This window comes from Fopius arisanus, unplaced genomic scaffold, assembly GCF_000806365.1.
Source record: "Fopius arisanus strain USDA-PBARC FA_bdor unplaced genomic scaffold, ASM80636v1 scaffold00010, whole genome shotgun sequence".
NCBI classification, from domain to species: domain Eukaryota; kingdom Metazoa; phylum Arthropoda; class Insecta; order Hymenoptera; family Braconidae; genus Fopius; species Fopius arisanus.
This window is the reverse complement of record NW_011887749.1, coordinates 13,473-28,953: the sequence shown is the minus strand read 5'-3', so window position 1 is coordinate 28,953 and position 15,481 is coordinate 13,473. Positions and strand designations below refer to the sequence as shown.

Genomic DNA, 15,481 nt, shown 5'->3' with positions numbered 1-15,481 from the left:
AAATCCAATTTAATCGATAAATAGAGATGAATAAATAAGGCAAATATATAATTTCCCAGGCCTTAAAACCACGTAAAAATTCCTTTTTGTGCGTCATCTATTAATTACTGATGAATATATTCCGTGATAACATTCAATTTTCATGCCAACGTACTGAATTCGAAGATGAAAATTTTCAGATTGATAATTTCAAAAAAATTGAGGGAATTTCATGCGCACACTGTAGATAATCGACGCACACTACATTTCACGTCATACCTATCCTCGACCCCTTCCTTGCATTTGTCGCTCACATGTGTCGGTTGTGCTCTTAGCATATTTTTCCCATATTTATTCAAACTATTTATTAAAAATCAATGAAAAATGATTCTATCGACTAACAAAAATAATCCGAATGCCCTCAAATTGGTAATTGGTGGTGAAATAAGTGGTAATTCAGTTGAGATAAGAATAATCACGACTAATGGTAAGCGGTTTAACCTCAGCACTTTGTTTCATCATCCAGATTAAATTAATTTCCCTGCAAATGCACCATAAACTGCGCACTCACTAGAAAATTCTAAATTAAAAAATACCTATCAATATTTAGAGAGTACCCTCAGTCGTTTGCCAACTCTTCAATTGCCCACTGGAATAACCTTGATAAGTTCCAACGCCGCACTGCAATATCTTCTCCCAGGAAATGAGCAAGATCTCGAGAATAAATGGCTAGAGTGGGACTCCACTCAGCTACAGGTAAAATTTCTATCCCCTCATCCCCCGATTAAATAAATTCGCCAATTTTTTATTTTCAGCCAGCAATAGCGTCGTACGGAAACTCAGGAGCCCTAGACACGTCCCACAAGCCCAGAATTTGGTCGCTCCTTTCCCAGCTCAACTCCGAATTAAAAACCAAAAAGTACTTAATCACCCCTGACACCCACACCAGCGCAGACATCGCGATCTTTTGCACCCTGTGGTGCACCATCTGCTCGACTGAAGTCTCAGCAGAAATCACTAAAGAATTTCCCCATGTCGACAAATGGCTCGAAAATATCTCAATCCTTCCGCATGTGCAGCAATCTCTCTCAAAATTTCCCCTCGAAAATGGCTTCAAAGCAATTTCCAGTCTTAACTCATCCTCTTGGTTTCCCATGAATTCCTACACTGGTATACGTCAAAAAACTGCCGCCCTCGAGCCCTCGAGCCCCACCAAGGAGCCCGAAGCTATCACCAAACAAGAATTAGAGACATCAAAGAAGAACTGGTCAACACCTCTCCATCCCTCAATAAAACCCCCGACATACCCTGTACTTCCCAGAAAAAATGAGCGCAATATTCTTATCACTTCAGCCCTCCCCTACGTAAACAATGTCCCCCACCTGGGTAACATAATCGGCTGTGTCCTGTCAGCTGACGTTTTCGCTCGCTACTGCCGTCAACGTGATTACAATACCCTCTACATCAGTGGAACCGACGAATACGGAACAGCAACAGAAGCCAAAGCCCTCGAAGAGAATATGACACCCCAGGAGATTTGCGATAAATTTTTCGACATCCATAACGACATCTACCGCTGGTTCAACATTGGTTTTGATTATTTCGGTAGAACCACAACACCGGAGCAAACAGAAATCGTACAGGAGTCATTCCTCAGAATAAAATCTCAAGGATACATAATAACCGAGAGTGTGGATCAACTGCTCTGTCAGAATTGCAATCGTTTTCTGGCGGATAGATTTGTCGAGGGCACGTGTCCTGGATGCAAATACGAGGACGCACGCGGTGATCAGTGTGACGGGTGTGGACACCTCGTCAACGCAACAGAATTGATAAATCCGAGATGTAAAGTATGTTCAAAGACACCAGTGATAAAAGCATCGACTCAATTTTTCCTGGATCTTCCAAAGATTCAGCCCAAGCTCAAAGAATGGGCATCTAAAGCCGAAAAGAACTGGTCGAATGTCGCTAGAGCTGTCACCCGACCCTGGTTACGAGACGGCCTCAAGCCCAGATGCATAACCCGAGATCTCAAGTGGGGAATTCCCGTTCCAATCGATGAGTTCAAGGACAAAGTCTTCTATGTATGGTTCGACGCACCCCTGGGATACGTAAGCATCACCAAAAGATACACCCAGGAGTACGAAAAATGGTGGAAGCCCAGTGAAGGCACCGATGTCAATCTCTACCAATTCATGGCCAAGGACAATGTACCCTTCCACGCTATTATGTTCCCAGCAACTTTATTGGCAGCTAATGAGGGCCACACTCTAGTCAAGCACATCATGGCTACTGAATATCTCAACTACGAGGACACTAAATTCTCAAAGTCCAGAGGAATTGGAGTCTTCGGAACTGACGCTAGAGAGACAGGAATTCCAGCTGACGTCTGGAGGTTTTACCTGACGTACATCAGACCAGAAAACCAAGACTCAAATTTCAACTGGGTGGATCTAGCCACCAAAAATAACTCAGAATTACTCAATAATTTTGGAAACTTTGTCAATCGAGCCCTAACATTTGCTGTGAAAAACTTTGAGGGAAAAGTACCTGAGATGGAGCTTCGAGAGGAAGATCATCAGGTGCTGGTTTTAGTCCAGCGAGAATTGAGCCATTATATCGTGGCTATGGAACAGGGAAAATTCAGGGACGGAGTGAGACATCTTCTGGGTATATCAAAGCATGGAAATCAGTACATGCAGGCACAGCAGCCCTGGGTCATGGTCAAAGGAAAAGAGGTGAAGACTGCAGGGACAGTGATAGGGGTATGTTGTAATATAAGTTGCCTCCTATCAGCCCTTCTGGGTCCCTTCATGCCAGACACATCGAGAGAATTGAGAAAACAGTTGGGACTCGATGGTAGCACATACGGCTACATCCCAGAGAAAGTCTCCATTCTCCTATCCCCTGGACACAAACTCGGTGAGCCCACCCCCTTATTCAGTAAAATCGAAGAAGCCGTTGTCGAGGAATTAAGGAGCAAGTACGGAGGCAAACAGGACAATGGAACAAACGGTGGAAAAACCGAAGGAAGTGTCGAGGAATTGCAGGGGCAGATTGCTGCTCAGGGGCTCAAAGTCAGGGAGCTCAAATCCAAAACGGATAAGAGTGTCTGGCAACCTGAGGTGCAGATTCTACTCAAGCTCAAGGAACAACTTGCAAAAATCACTGAAACCTCTATTATAACAGTTAATACTGCAACTATTGGAGAAAAAAATAAAGAGAACGGCCCAGTTCAAAATGGAAAAATTGATATTCCTGCTCTGGAAGCTGCCATTGCCAAACAGGTTTGCCATTTTAATCAATTACTAAATTTCTCACACTCCAGGCTCTAATGTAATTATTTTCCTACGTTTTTTTTCTCCAGGGACTCGTAGTACGAGAACTCAAAGCCAATAGTGAAAAAAGTGTTTGGCAGCCTGAACTCAATATTCTTCTCAAATTGAAGAAAGAACTAAGCGATGCTACTGGTGTGATAACACCAAATGCGGTTGACAAGAAGTCAAAAAAGAAGAAGTAAATTAAGTTGTTATTCACGATTTTCTTTCTTACTCACAAGTGTGGCATAAAGGCACGTGGTAATGTCAGTTTGATGCATTGGAACGTGACCAATTGACCCATCGGGTCACTCCACACTATGAGTATTAAAAAAAAAAAACAAAACACCCTGAGTAATAAACAAAAGCCAATTTAATTTTTCATGTGAAACGACGAAATCTCGAAAATGCTGTTGAAATATTTATACCCTTCTCGCAGTATTAAATAATCTCTGCACTGAAATTAATAAAATAATGTTATTTATTCTGTATTTACACAGGGAATATTAAAGTTTTTTTAATCGCTTGGAATTTACGAGTTATATCTAATGATTTTACATGAATTTTCATTTCGTCCCTTAAAAGACCTTTTGCATTATTTTCCTCTCACTCCTACACGCGATTAATTTTTTTCCCAATTCAAATTTAAAATAAGGAGTGCGCAGGTGCGCCACTTCCTGGCAAATTTTCCATTTCCCGCCCCCCACAACATCTTTCCGGCATTCAGGCGTCATAACCTTCAGCATTGTTCGCAGCCAAATCAAAACATTGAGTCTCATTTGCAATTAATTTGCAAAATACGTGAGAGAATCGAATGTTAGTGAATGAAAAGTCATGGAAACCAACAACAACAAGCCAGAAAAATGCCCAGTGGTGATTGATCTGGAGGAAGAGGACGAAATAATAGAACTTCCTCCACCAAACACATCATTACAACAGGACCACGAGCAAACCTCGAATGACATGGAATTAAAGGACACCGGAGGTACCCAGAGAAAAGCGATTCAACAGTGTCTAGCTTTACTCCTTCATGCCCAGAGATGTGACATTCTCCAGGAAGAATCCAGTGAGGTTCAGATCAGGTGTGTTCAACCTCACTGTTCTAGCATAAAGGATCTGCTGATCCACCAAAACAACTGTCAAAAGAAACAAAAGTGCAGTGTGCCACGCTGCAGCTCCTCAAAAATGATCCTGAGGCACTGGGAAAATTGCAGAAGAGAGGACTGTCCCCTGTGCTCGCCATTAAGAAAAAGATTTAACGTCCAACTGCTGACAGGTCCCAACCAGCCCCAAGAGATCAATAAAAAATCAAAGGACCCTTCGCTTGTAGGCAAAAATTCCGAAGAAAATCGATTCCTATTGAATCCTTTCGCATCACCTCGTACCATATGGCAGACAACGGGAGAATCCTGGGACGATGACCCTATCGTGGTCGTGAGAATCCCAGAAAGGCCTATACCAACTCGAAGCCGAAAAAAGAAAAAATCATCAGGAAAAACCAGTGGAAATATGAATAATTGCAATTTGGTTACAGAGTCTTTAATGCCTCCAAAGAAGTGGCGATTACAGAAGATTACGAGCGGGGAGCAATATTCGAGAGAGAATAAAGGATTCAAATTCAGGAACTCGTCAGATCGTAGGATATATTTTTCCGAGCAGACAAGGGGATTTCACCCAAAGTCACTGCGTCAGCCATCGAGAGATGATTCGGGATTTGATTCAAGGGCAAAAGTGCCATTTCCTAAAACTAGGCGTGATCAAACAACAAGGGGAGAGCCCCAAAAGACTGACCAAATGAAAGAGAGACAGGAGCAGATGCTGAGACTGGTGCATGCATTCGATTGCAGGAGAAAAGAGTCTCAGGGATTATCAGACAATTGCATAAAGCCTTCGTGTACAAGCACGAAGCACCTGCTGGAGCACATGAAGAACTGCGAGAGAACCCTCAACTGCTGGATTCCAAATTGTATCTCATCAAAACGCATTTTAATTCACATAAACGAATGCAAGGATGAGGTGTGCGAGATGTGCGCACCTCTGACAATATCCAAGCGCAATTCTACGACGGGGACTTCATCGGATGTTTAAAAAAAAATTGTTATGAAATACGCAGAGAGAAGGATTCAAAACTCAACTGAACTATATTTTTACCGTATAATTTACATTTTCTATTTTTGATATTCTCAAAAAAATTGAGCGATTGAATTTATCCCCTTAAATATATCCCTGTTCTATTATTTCTATTAACTGTTTAGTTAGAACTTTATTTTTGTTTATTTACGTGAACTTTGATGCTTACTACCAAACAACTGAGGAGTAAAATCTTCATAAAATATAGATATGTTTGAAGAAACATTGTGGTTAAATTTATTCACCCACCCACTCAAGGAAATAATTTTTAAACTTCGACGCCCGAACATGTGTAGTAATTTTTTTCAGAGAATAACGCAGAACCTTGCATTGGGGAATATAAAACCCCCATATGAGAGCACAAATAATGAAAGAGATGCATGCAATTCCATTGATTGGAGCAATATAAAAATTCCGAGGAGTGCCAGCAGTGTGTTAAAATTATCTTTAGAAATTCCAAATAATTCAGTGCAAGTGGACAATTCCACTCAATGCTACTGTAATGATGCCCAAAATGGAAATGATATCTGTGGAGACGAAATTTGTGAGGAATGGCTATCGAAATTCAAAAAAGTGGCGGTTAGAAAAGCCATATCAAATGGGAGTGATTTTCCGAGTGAGGAAGAGGACGAGAGGCTTGATGTTGAGTGCACTCTGGCAATTATTAAGCCAGGTGCCCTGGAGTATAGGAATTCAATAAAAAAAAGAATCATCGACGCGGGTTTCGAAATTTGTGGTGAAAGAACTGTGCAATTGACCACTGAACAAGCCGCGGAATTTTATTATAAAGAATATGGTAAGCTACATTTTCCACTCTTAGCGGTTCATTTATCATCTGGACCTATCGTCGCTCTTGTCCTTGGGAGGAATGGAGCTATCAAGGAGTGGAGAAGACTCATGGGGCCAAAAGACGTAAGTTTGAATTGTTAATGTAATTAAAAAATCCGAGTCCAGAATTTAAAGAAGATAGCGAAATTTGCATGAGAAATTTTTGTACCTATCACTTTTCTCCACAAAAAAATCCTCAATCACTAAAATATCTCTATCTTCATTAGATTCGGAGGTATAGCGAATAGAGTGATAGGTAATTTCATATTTTATTGACTCGATTTCAATTTTATAATTGTACTTCTTGGAAGGTGAAGCAGGCGAAATTATATTTTCCGAGTAGTATTCGAGCGTTATACGGAGAAGATGGAGATGATGTCGAGAATGTTGTTCATGGAAGTCGAACAATCGAGGACGCGAGGGATGAAATTTGTTTTTTCTTTCCCAATTGTGAGTTCTATATATTTTTCGATAGGGGTAGATAGTCGCAATTTCGATAATTGACTTCCTAAAATCTTTCGCATTGTTTTTTTTGTTCTGTTCTAGTCGTCGTCGAACCGATTATCGAACGAGACTATATTCCAGATTATTTCCGAAAAACCCTAATTCCTACCCTAATTAATGGCCTCGCTCAGGTGAATAATATTCAAAAAATTGAATAATGATATGATAATTATTCCCTATTTAATTGATTATTTTCCCCTGTAATTTCCAGTTAAAAATGGATAAACCTAACGAACCCCTACTCTGGCTAGCTAATTGGATCCAGGATAATCACCCGGATAATCCGAAAATATCGAAATAATCGCTTTAATAAAAATCGCATTTTCCTTTTCGCACGATTATTAGAGAATAAATTATCTCTTCCTCTCGCCTCGGTAGCTAAATAAATAAATTGGTTTGAATCACTCACCGGGTTGGATGAAACCTCTGGTTACACCAGTCGGTTTCACCTCCCGTACCATCTAAGGGATGTCTCGTAACGTCCAGGAGGTGTAATCCTCTCGACCCTGCAGCAACATCTCCTCCGTGATGATTACACTCTCGATGTATTCCTCAGTTGATGTTGATCACTTCATAGCAGACGAAATCGCACAATAAAAAGTCACACAACACTACACCACCACTGAACAAAGGCTTCCCGCCATTTCCCCCCTTTGTCCGTTCATTTGACTATTTCTTCCCGGCAAATGCCCCCCCCTTTTCAGTTTATTCAATGTATTGGAAGCAAAATGTACGAAAATTGTCTTCAATTGCACTTTTCATATTCCAGTTCCAGTGTCCGTATTAATAATTTATTATTCACGAAAGAAAGATGACGTAATATTCTTCAAAATCTTCACATTCCACCAAAATCACATACCACCGAACAAAGACTTTCCGCCATTTTGCCCCTTTGTTCATTCGATTTTTCCTTCCCGCCAATGGCGCCCCTTTGTCTCATTCAATTTATCGAAAAAAAAAACACGAAAATCCCCTTCAAAGTGCAATTACACCTTCCACATCTTCACTGAGGCATTAATAAAGCAATTAATTAATGACTTAATTAATGAATCAGTCTTTAAACACGAAATTACGAGTCAAGAAATTCCGAGAAAAAAAATACCCATCAGCCAACACCATCTTTTCGCCCTCGAGTTCATGTGTATTTATCACTCACTTAAAACTCCGAAATATTCTCCCAAGTGTTCTTATAATCATGCAATATTCTAAATGCCTTCTAAGCGGCGAAAATTCCAGGAAAACGCCGTTCCAGCACAGACCAGACGCCTTGTGTTGATAAACATTGGCGCCGGCGGCTCTATATTCTCTTTGTTTCTTTGTCTCGCACCACCGAAAAATCACTATTTTCACAATATCACTCCCACACGATTAATTTATTTAAAAAATCATTACCAAGCCCTTGTCCATGCTTCTGTTTATGTTGAAACATAACGCCAGTACACTATGCTCACCCAGGACACGGTTGTCCAACATTTTAACGCGATTTTACACGAGCCCGAACTACACCGTGCGCCGGCCGCCAGTGAACTGGGAAGGCGAGAAGATGGCGGCCATTTGGAGAGATGGCTCCTGCGCACAGCCCGCGTATGCGCAGAGCCACGGCCCGATAAGCCATACGCAATTTACGATTAGAATGAAAATTTCCGAATAATTTATTATTCCTTATAAATAATGTAAAAGAACAAGAAATTGTGATAAAATAAATAAATTGATAATATATTAATTCATAAATGTTGAGAATATTTTTTTTAATTGACATTAAATATCTTGTGATTTGTGAATAAATATTACGAGGGGACTGACAGTGACAGGTGGAGGTTATTATTTTGACAGTGTCAATAATGTCTCCGGAACCCACCCAAGAGCCAATTGAGCAGAACCTGAAGGCACCGAACCTGAATGTTGAGGAACCTGCTGCTGATTCAGATAGCGAAGATGAGGATTTTGGAGCTGCTGGGTATATTCCTCTGTCCCAGGTGCCCACTGATGCTGATACTCTCCTAGATGATGATGAGGTAATTCTATCGACGTGTTTTTCGATTTCTCCAATTAGAAAAGCATTGGAAAATTTTTAGGACGACGATTGGATGCCTTCGAGCAACCAACAGCCCTATGCAGTTCCAGAGGATGAGGTGCATGAACCAGAGAACCCAGAGACCCTCCAGGTTTGGTCCTCATCTTCGACTGCCTCGAACATCGATCTGGATGCTGATAAAATCAGTCAGGTAAAATCCGCGATGGCTAAATTCACTCTCCCAGTGGATGCGATTCCAGAATGGGCTCAATCTGTCTCCGAGGAGCAGTGGAAAAATCGACTCATCGATAAAATCAAAGAGATGCAGAAGCGAGACTAATTCTGGAGAAAAAAAATCATATGCTCAATTTGTATAAAGAATTTATTTCAAGAATATAAAGACGTCGTTAACATTTCATGATGAACTTTCAATAATTGTCAATACAACATTTATGGAAATAAAAAAAAGCACGAAAGCACTCTGTTTTTTAATGATAAAGGCAGTGTGAACTACAGATTGAACTCTTCCTTGATGGCTGCTGCTTTGACTGGATTTAATTTTGCTCTCAGAGTGGCCACGTCATCGTCTATTCGAACCAATTTACGCCATCTCTGAAAAATGAATCATCGAAGTCATGAAGCATTATTTAAATTGCGTTATTCCGCGTTAAATTGATTTAGTTCACCTCTGAAAATGATCCTGGGGTTGCGAACCAAATGTAAATCATATAAGCAGGTATGCACATCATCGAGGAGAGACCTGCTAGCCAACCTACCACATGACTCCACCAGGGAAATTCATAATCCAGATATTTCACAGGGACGAATTTAATTATATTGAAAATGAAGACTCCCTGTTAAAAAAAAAATTATTGCACTTTTAAATCACAATCAATTATGAAATTAATCGTAATTATTCCATGGACCTACCACGCATATGGCAGGTGTGGTGACAGTCCAGCAGATCTTCCACCAGAAGCAGGGATAGTACCCAATCATGTCCTTTATCCCATCGTAAAATCTATTCACCCCAAAAGCCCACGAGACCGCGATGCACTCGAAGAACATGAGGAATAAGAGGCAGAATCCACTGACGGCATAAGAATCTAATAATTGGAAGACGAACATTCCTCCCTGTGATTTAAAATTAATTCCAAAGTTAAAAAACTCCGATAGAATAATAAATTATATATTATCCTCATGGGACTTACTCCAGTGACACACGAAAGCCCGATCAGGTACGATAAAAAGCACACAATGGCGATGAATATTTCCTTGCGCTTCCTGAGGAGACGTGGCCACTCGTCCACTGCTGCTGTGATGAATCCTTCCACTGTGCAGAACTACAGACAACGTAATACAATAAGTAATGCAGTAAGTTCTATGGAATAATTTTTTACATTGATACCTGACTGTCGAGTCCAATGAGAATCAACATCAGGAAGAAGAGACAACTCCAAACAGGAGCTCCTGGAAGCTGAAGGACTGCTGAGGGATACACCAAGAAGGCGAGGCCAGGTCCTGAAGAAGAATAATAAAAAATAGAAAACTTGAGAATTTATATTTATTATAATTGAACGATTTATGAATAATCACCAGAGGCAGCCACCTCGGCGACTGGCTTCTGCTGTTCATGTGCCATAAATCCAACAACTGAAAAAATTACAACTCCACTCAACATGCTGGTTCCAGAGTTCACACAGCAGACGACCAGGGCATCTCTGAAAAAAAAAGAATAATCAACACCAGGATTGATTATTATAAATAATCCCAGAATACTGACTTGTACACATTATTTTTGAATTTATTATAACTGCCGAGTGCCACGAGAGCACCGAGTCCCAGGGCGTAGGAGAAGAATATCTGGGTGACAGCGTCAATCCACACCTCAGGGTCCCCTAGCTTCGACAGATTCGGGGTGGCATAGTACTTGAGTCCCTCCATAGCACCTGGCAGAGTGAGGCCCCTGATGAGGAGGCAGAAGAGGAGGGCGTAGGGGAAGAGAGCGGTGAAGTACACGACTTTTCCTGTCCATTTGACACCTTTCCAGATGCAGAAGTAGCACATAATCCAGACGATAGCTAAAGTTCCTGCCAGCTCCCACCGGATGCCCCCTATCTCCTCGATCCCAGAGGATATCTGCAGAGTTCTTCGCCTGGAAGAAGATGGAATTGAATTTCTGGAGGGTTTTGGGGATCTTGGGAATCACTCACTCCCAGTATTCCTTGACGGGATCTGTCAGGACTAGTGTACTGTAATTTCCAATCGATGTTTGACACACTGTCACGTTGCGGAATAAATCTGACCAGCAATTCGCTTTCAGACGCTCTGCGGGTGTTATGCAGTACTCAGAGTTCCAGTAATTGCTGCACGTCCTCCAGGGGACGTCTGAATTTCAAAATGTCGGTTTATTTGATAAATTATTAATTTCAGAATGCAGTAAAAAAATACACGCACCTGAGCTTAGGGAGACTAAAAAGTAAAACAGCGCCCATGCCAGAATAATAATATAATAAATATTTGTCCAGCATGAGAGAACGCACGTGGCATATCCAATTCCTACAGAATAAAAAGAGAATTCGTTGCAATGAATGTAAAAAAAATCCCGTAGACTAGAATTTTTTCCCCAGAATTTTTTTACCTTTGAAAATCGGAGCGATTTGAAAAACCCCGAGTCCTCCGATGGTCATCATCTGTCCCAGTGACAATTCCATGAGGAACATTGGTATGCCCGCCAGTGCGAGGGCAATAAAATACGGCACCATGAATGCACCCCCGCCATTCTTGTAGCAGAGGTAGGGAAATCTCCAGAGATTACCCAGACCGATAGCAAGACCCACCACCGACAGTATAAATTCAATTTTACTCCCCCAACTTCCGCGTTCAGGTATATCCTCTTCTTCAGGTACTACCACTTGAAAACATTCAACTGCTTTCGTGTGATTATCTTCCTGTTTACTCCCGTTGGTGACTGCACTTGTCTTCGGGGGCTCGGTGAAGAGAGCCTTCAGCTCCTGGACAGGATCCGATTGCTTCTGAGGTAGTGGACTCGTTGATCTGTCCACACGGACTCGTGTCCCCGTATTATCGCACGGCATTGTATCTCTTCGGTAAATGCCCAATTGAACTAGATTTATCATTCACCTCATGATTTCATTCGGAATTTGCGACGGAATCTGCGGACAGAAATTTCATTTTTCTCTCACGGCACAAAAAAATAATAAAAACTAGTCAAACATGAGCTGTTGTAATTTTCTTGTCTGTTAATTTCTCTTTTGATAATCTTTTTTATTTGCGCTTGGTAATGATTGAGGGAATTGATTATGAAAATTCTTCGGAACATCCGTCGACGATTCGAGACGTGTGTCTCTGGATTGGGGTTCTTGATGATGATGGATGACGACAACGAGACACTTCCGGGAATCGCTGTTCCCAACGAGGGACCTTGCTCCATTTTACAAACGACAATAAACGAGTTATTGGAAAAAATATCAGTCACGTCTTTTATCGGCAATTGAACTACCCGGAGGTATTCGCGAATTACCCCGCGAATTACCCAATCATCACGTAAATTCTCACAGTATCATTCCCCGATTAATAAATTATTCATTGAATGTATCAGATGTATCAGCTTTTGTCAGAATCGCGGAAACCTCCACGAAATTTATTACCAGATAAATCGCGAGGGGAATATCAATGGGTTTATGTCGTTTGAATTTTGAATATGAAAGAGGAATAATAAAAGATGTTGACGAATACGAGAAATCAATGACAAGGATTTCCCTTGAACTCGCTGACTCGTCGCTATTGAATTCAACTCACTTATCGAAAGCAATGATATATTTTTTGAGGACCTCGGATATTGAAACAGCTCGGGATAGAGTTGATCGTACACTGGGATGATTACGAGTAGGTGCCCTATGAATCTGTCCTAAGTGCTCTTGGACTCCCCCTTCAGACTACCCAACACACACCTATTTCATTCAATAAATTAATCCCACTAGTGTCATTCTACTTTTGTCCCGGTATTGCCCATTGCCGGTGAAACAAAACTATTGGATGAAATAATTCACATATCCCCTTCCCCTGTTGACACACATAATTGAGGAACAAATAAAACTCTTTATTGCTACAGGGGACATTTTGGAACAGGATGTGTAGAATCTATCCACTTAATTATTCCATTAATTGTGATATTCTGGGGTCAAGACACGTGCGGGTGCACGCGTTCATTAACTCTCAGGGGATTGATAAACTTGAACACGAAGAGAAATTGAAAAAAAAACCGCCAACTCCGAAGACTCACTCTGAAGGTTCCGTTCACCGTGTTATACCCTATTATTTATTCAAAGGAGTATCTACTATTCTTCCTCACCGAGTATAAATACAAAAATTCAAGTCTTCGCGGGGCAGTTTCCGAATAAACGCAAAACCGAGCAGACGGAAAATTCGTGCAACCGGTGTTTTCCCGGGTAATTAAAATGTCGCTGACACGTGTGCCGTTGATTCCAGAGGATTTCCTGAGTGTTTCAGTGCTCGGTGAGTCGGTTAATATCACGGAAAGACAGGATTGAGAAATTATTCTCTATTTAGCTCTCATAGCTGGGGCACTAGCTGCTGTTTACCTGTGGACGTCCACCAGGAGTTACTTCCGTCGTCGATATGCACTCGTAAAATTCGCCAGAAGTCTGCCCGGACCCCCAACACTTCCATTATTAGGAAATGCTCTGGAGTTCGCGGTGAATCCCGAGGGTAAATCATCACGAGTTCCTTTAAAAAATATCATCATCATTTATTATAATCCATCATTTTTTCCGCATGAAGAGACTTTCGACAGAGTTATTGATATCATAAAGAATAATGAGAAGACATTTCGCTTCTGGCTGGGGCCCCAACTCGTGGTTGTCCTGACAGATCCTCGGGATTACGAAGTATAATTAATTAATTATCATTTTAATTATCAACCGGAATTGTTCGTCGATGTTAATTAAACAGGAAAAATACTTATTAGATACTATACTGATTAGATAATACTGGGAAGCCCTAAGGCATCATACAAAGACCCAATTTATAGGATGATGGAGCCAGCAGTGGGTCAAGGCCTCGTCAGTGGTTCAGGTACACCGCAAGTTGGTCCAGAGTATCTGTCCATCTTCATTAACATTACGAAATGTTTATTTTTCAGGTCCCAGACAAAGAACACACCGAAAAATTGTAATGCCGATGCTCAATGGGAGAGCATTGACGACGTACTTGAAGTGTTTTAATATTCACAGCCACTACTGCAGGAAATTAATGGAGGACACTATCCAACATGGAGAATTTGATGTTCTCCCTTTTCTGACGAATTGCACAACTGACATGATGCTCGGTGAATATATAAATTGATGACTGTCATTATCAGGCATTCGTTCAACGTTGTTTGTGTTTAGAAACAATTTTCGGGATTTCCGGTGCTGCGCAGAGAGGCGGATACAAGAGATTCGTTCATTACTCCGATCGGTACGGAATAATTCGATTTATTTAACGCAGTTGGAATATTCATGGGATAATTATTATTCCAGGATCTACGAATTTATTCACTTGAGAATGTTTAAGATCTGGCTCCATCCGGATTTTATATTCGAAAGGACAGAAATGGGAGAGGAACAGAGGACCGGACTGAAGATCATTCATGGGATTGTTGATCAGGTGAATTTTCTATTGAAATTTTTCTGATTTATATGGATTTAAATATGGGTAATTGTCAGGCGATTGCACGTAAAAAAAGGGAACATGTGGCCCTTGCGAGGGGTGCAATCACTGAGGAGAGACCGAGAGTCATGTTACTGGAGCAGATGATCGATCACATGATGAAGAACCAGTCGATGGATGACTTGGAACTTCGGTATCAAATCTACACTGTTTATATCGCCGTAAATAATCTCTTCGATACGAGACTAATGCAGACGTGGACGTCATCCTTCTGGTGTAATGGGAGTGATTTTTTCAGGCGCAGGATACGATTGCTGTAATTTCCTCGTTCACGCTGCTGATGCTGGCGATGCATCCGGGGATTCAAGAGAAAGTCAGGGAGGAAGTTGTCGAGGTACTTGGGGGGAGTGAAGACGTCGAGGAGGTGCATCTTTCGGATTTCAAGTACCTCGAGAGAGTGATCCGGGAAACCCTCAGGCTCTTTCCTATCGCCCCGTTGATGGTCCGAAGAACCACTGGGGTAATCGAATTGGGTATGGAAATAAGGTGATGTCGATGTTTATTAACAAATTATAATTAATTATTTGTGTCACAGAGAGCTGTACTATTCCGGAGAATTGCTCCGTCGTCATCGCGGCGTTCAGGACTCACAGGAATGAAGAGTACTGGGATCACCCTGAGGAATTTAATCCGGATAGATTTCTTCCAGAGAATTGCAACAAGAGGCATCCTTTTTCGTACATTCCCTTCAGCGGAGGTCTCCGGGGCTGTGTCGGCCAAAAATTCGCTATTATTTGTCTCAAAACAATTATTGCTAATTTAGTGAGGAGTTGTCGGTTCGAGACGAGCGTAAAAATGGAGGAGATCAAATTGAAAATGGATATTTCTATCCGATCGCGGTGTGGATACAGAATGAAAATAATAAAATGATGTTTAACGAAGAAATTTTTTATTCTTCAAGATGAATCTAAATTGAGACTCGGTTGGAGGGATTTTTTTTTTTCACCCAAAAAAA

At 41.2% G+C, this 15,481-nt stretch overlaps 5 protein-coding genes across 7 annotated transcripts; 4 read left to right on the top strand and 1 right to left on the bottom strand.

Moving 5' to 3' along the window:
- Positions 1-271: 271 nt before the first annotated feature.
- On the top strand, positions 272-3,827 carry MetRS (methionyl-tRNA synthetase 1). Its single transcript, XM_011317122.1, has 4 exons — positions 272-466; positions 590-735; positions 795-3,266; positions 3,347-3,827. The coding sequence occupies exons 1-4, from the start codon at positions 364-366 to the stop codon at positions 3,497-3,499; spliced, it is 2,874 nt and encodes a 957-aa protein (XP_011315424.1). The 5' UTR covers positions 272-363; the 3' UTR covers positions 3,500-3,827.
- Positions 3,828-5,652: 1,825 nt separating this feature from the next.
- LOC105262704 (nucleoside diphosphate kinase homolog 5) lies at positions 5,653-7,059 on the top strand. Its single transcript, XM_011298425.1, has 4 exons — positions 5,653-6,338; positions 6,566-6,704; positions 6,801-6,889; positions 6,970-7,059. The coding sequence occupies exons 1-4, from the start codon at positions 5,715-5,717 to the stop codon at positions 7,057-7,059; spliced, it is 942 nt and encodes a 313-aa protein (XP_011296727.1). The 5' UTR covers positions 5,653-5,714.
- A 1,412-nt stretch (positions 7,060-8,471) lies between these two features.
- LOC105274200 (male-enhanced antigen 1) lies at positions 8,472-9,188 on the top strand. The gene is made up of 2 exons (XM_011317114.1): positions 8,472-8,773; positions 8,834-9,188. The coding sequence occupies exons 1-2, from the start codon at positions 8,600-8,602 to the stop codon at positions 9,110-9,112; spliced, it is 453 nt and encodes a 150-aa protein (XP_011315416.1). The 5' UTR covers positions 8,472-8,599; the 3' UTR covers positions 9,113-9,188.
- Positions 9,189-9,263: 75 nt separating this feature from the next.
- On the bottom strand, positions 9,264-12,672 carry LOC105274199 (sodium- and chloride-dependent GABA transporter 1). Its single transcript, XM_011317113.1, has 11 exons — positions 12,595-12,672; positions 11,414-11,948; positions 11,230-11,331; positions 10,986-11,160; positions 10,556-10,927; positions 10,369-10,493; positions 10,181-10,293; positions 9,984-10,115; positions 9,703-9,906; positions 9,459-9,626; positions 9,264-9,384 (listed from the first exon to the last, which is right to left on the bottom strand). Exons 2-11 carry the CDS (start codon positions 11,910-11,912, stop codon positions 9,283-9,285), a joined length of 1,992 nt encoding a protein of 663 aa, XP_011315415.1. The 5' UTR covers positions 11,913-11,948; positions 12,595-12,672; the 3' UTR covers positions 9,264-9,282.
- Positions 12,673-13,203: 531 nt separating this feature from the next.
- On the top strand, positions 13,204-15,445 carry LOC105274198 (cytochrome P450 4C1). 3 transcript variants are annotated; one of them, XM_011317111.1, is made up of 10 exons: positions 13,204-13,311; positions 13,366-13,524; positions 13,597-13,703; positions 13,800-13,890; positions 13,958-14,143; positions 14,205-14,274; positions 14,337-14,463; positions 14,523-14,687; positions 14,765-14,999; positions 15,062-15,443. In XM_011317111.1, exons 1-10 carry the CDS (start codon positions 13,254-13,256, stop codon positions 15,394-15,396), a joined length of 1,533 nt encoding a protein of 510 aa, XP_011315413.1. In that variant the 5' UTR covers positions 13,204-13,253; the 3' UTR covers positions 15,397-15,443. The 3 variants fall into 3 exon arrangements, with proteins under 3 accessions (XP_011315413.1, XP_011315412.1, XP_011315414.1); XM_011317110.1 differs by having other exon boundaries at positions 13,366-13,703; positions 15,062-15,445; XM_011317112.1 differs by having other exon boundaries at positions 13,366-13,703; positions 14,765-14,986; positions 15,062-15,373.
- The last annotated feature ends 36 nt before the right edge of the window (positions 15,446-15,481 follow it).

What these genes read in the sequence shown, in the direction of transcription:
- MetRS (XM_011317122.1), top strand. Translation starts at nt 364, where the DNA reads ATGATTCTATCGACTAACAAAAATAATCCGAATGCCCTCAAATTGGTA. An exon ending in AAGAATAATCACGACTAATG is followed by an intron (nt 467 to 589) that starts GTAAGCGGTTTA and finishes ATCAATATTTAG; the next exon opens with AGAGTACCCTCAGTCGTTTG. An exon ending in AAGCTGCCATTGCCAAACAG is followed by an intron (nt 3,267 to 3,346) that starts GTTTGCCATTTT and finishes TTTTTTCTCCAG; the next exon opens with GGACTCGTAGTACGAGAACT.
- LOC105262704 (XM_011298425.1), top strand. Translation starts at nt 5,715, where the DNA reads ATGTGTAGTAATTTTTTTCAGAGAATAACGCAGAACCTTGCATTGGGG. An exon ending in GACTCATGGGGCCAAAAGAC is followed by an intron (nt 6,339 to 6,565) that starts GTAAGTTTGAAT and finishes ACTTCTTGGAAG; the next exon opens with GTGAAGCAGGCGAAATTATA. An exon ending in TTGTTTTTTCTTTCCCAATT is followed by an intron (nt 6,705 to 6,800) that starts GTGAGTTCTATA and finishes GTTCTGTTCTAG; the next exon opens with TCGTCGTCGAACCGATTATC.
- LOC105274200 (XM_011317114.1), top strand. Translation starts at nt 8,600, where the DNA reads ATGTCTCCGGAACCCACCCAAGAGCCAATTGAGCAGAACCTGAAGGCA. An exon ending in CTCTCCTAGATGATGATGAG is followed by an intron (nt 8,774 to 8,833) that starts GTAATTCTATCG and finishes GAAAATTTTTAG; the next exon opens with GACGACGATTGGATGCCTTC.
- LOC105274199 (XM_011317113.1), bottom strand. Translation starts at nt 11,912, where the DNA reads ATGATAAATCTAGTTCAATTGGGCATTTACCGAAGAGATACAATGCCG. An exon ending in AATCGCTCCGATTTTCAAAG is followed by an intron (nt 11,332 to 11,413) that starts GTAAAAAAATTC and finishes TTTATTCTGTAG; the next exon opens with GAATTGGATATGCCACGTGC. An exon ending in CCCCAGGATCATTTTCAGAG is followed by an intron (nt 9,385 to 9,458) that starts GTGAACTAAATC and finishes TTCATTTTTCAG; the next exon opens with AGATGGCGTAAATTGGTTCG.
- LOC105274198 (XM_011317110.1), top strand. Translation starts at nt 13,254, where the DNA reads ATGTCGCTGACACGTGTGCCGTTGATTCCAGAGGATTTCCTGAGTGTT. An exon ending in AGGCCTCGTCAGTGGTTCAG is followed by an intron (nt 13,891 to 13,957) that starts GTACACCGCAAG and finishes TTTATTTTTCAG; the next exon opens with GTCCCAGACAAAGAACACAC. An exon ending in TCTACACTGTTTATATCGCC is followed by an intron (nt 14,688 to 14,764) that starts GTAAATAATCTC and finishes TGATTTTTTCAG; the next exon opens with GCGCAGGATACGATTGCTGT.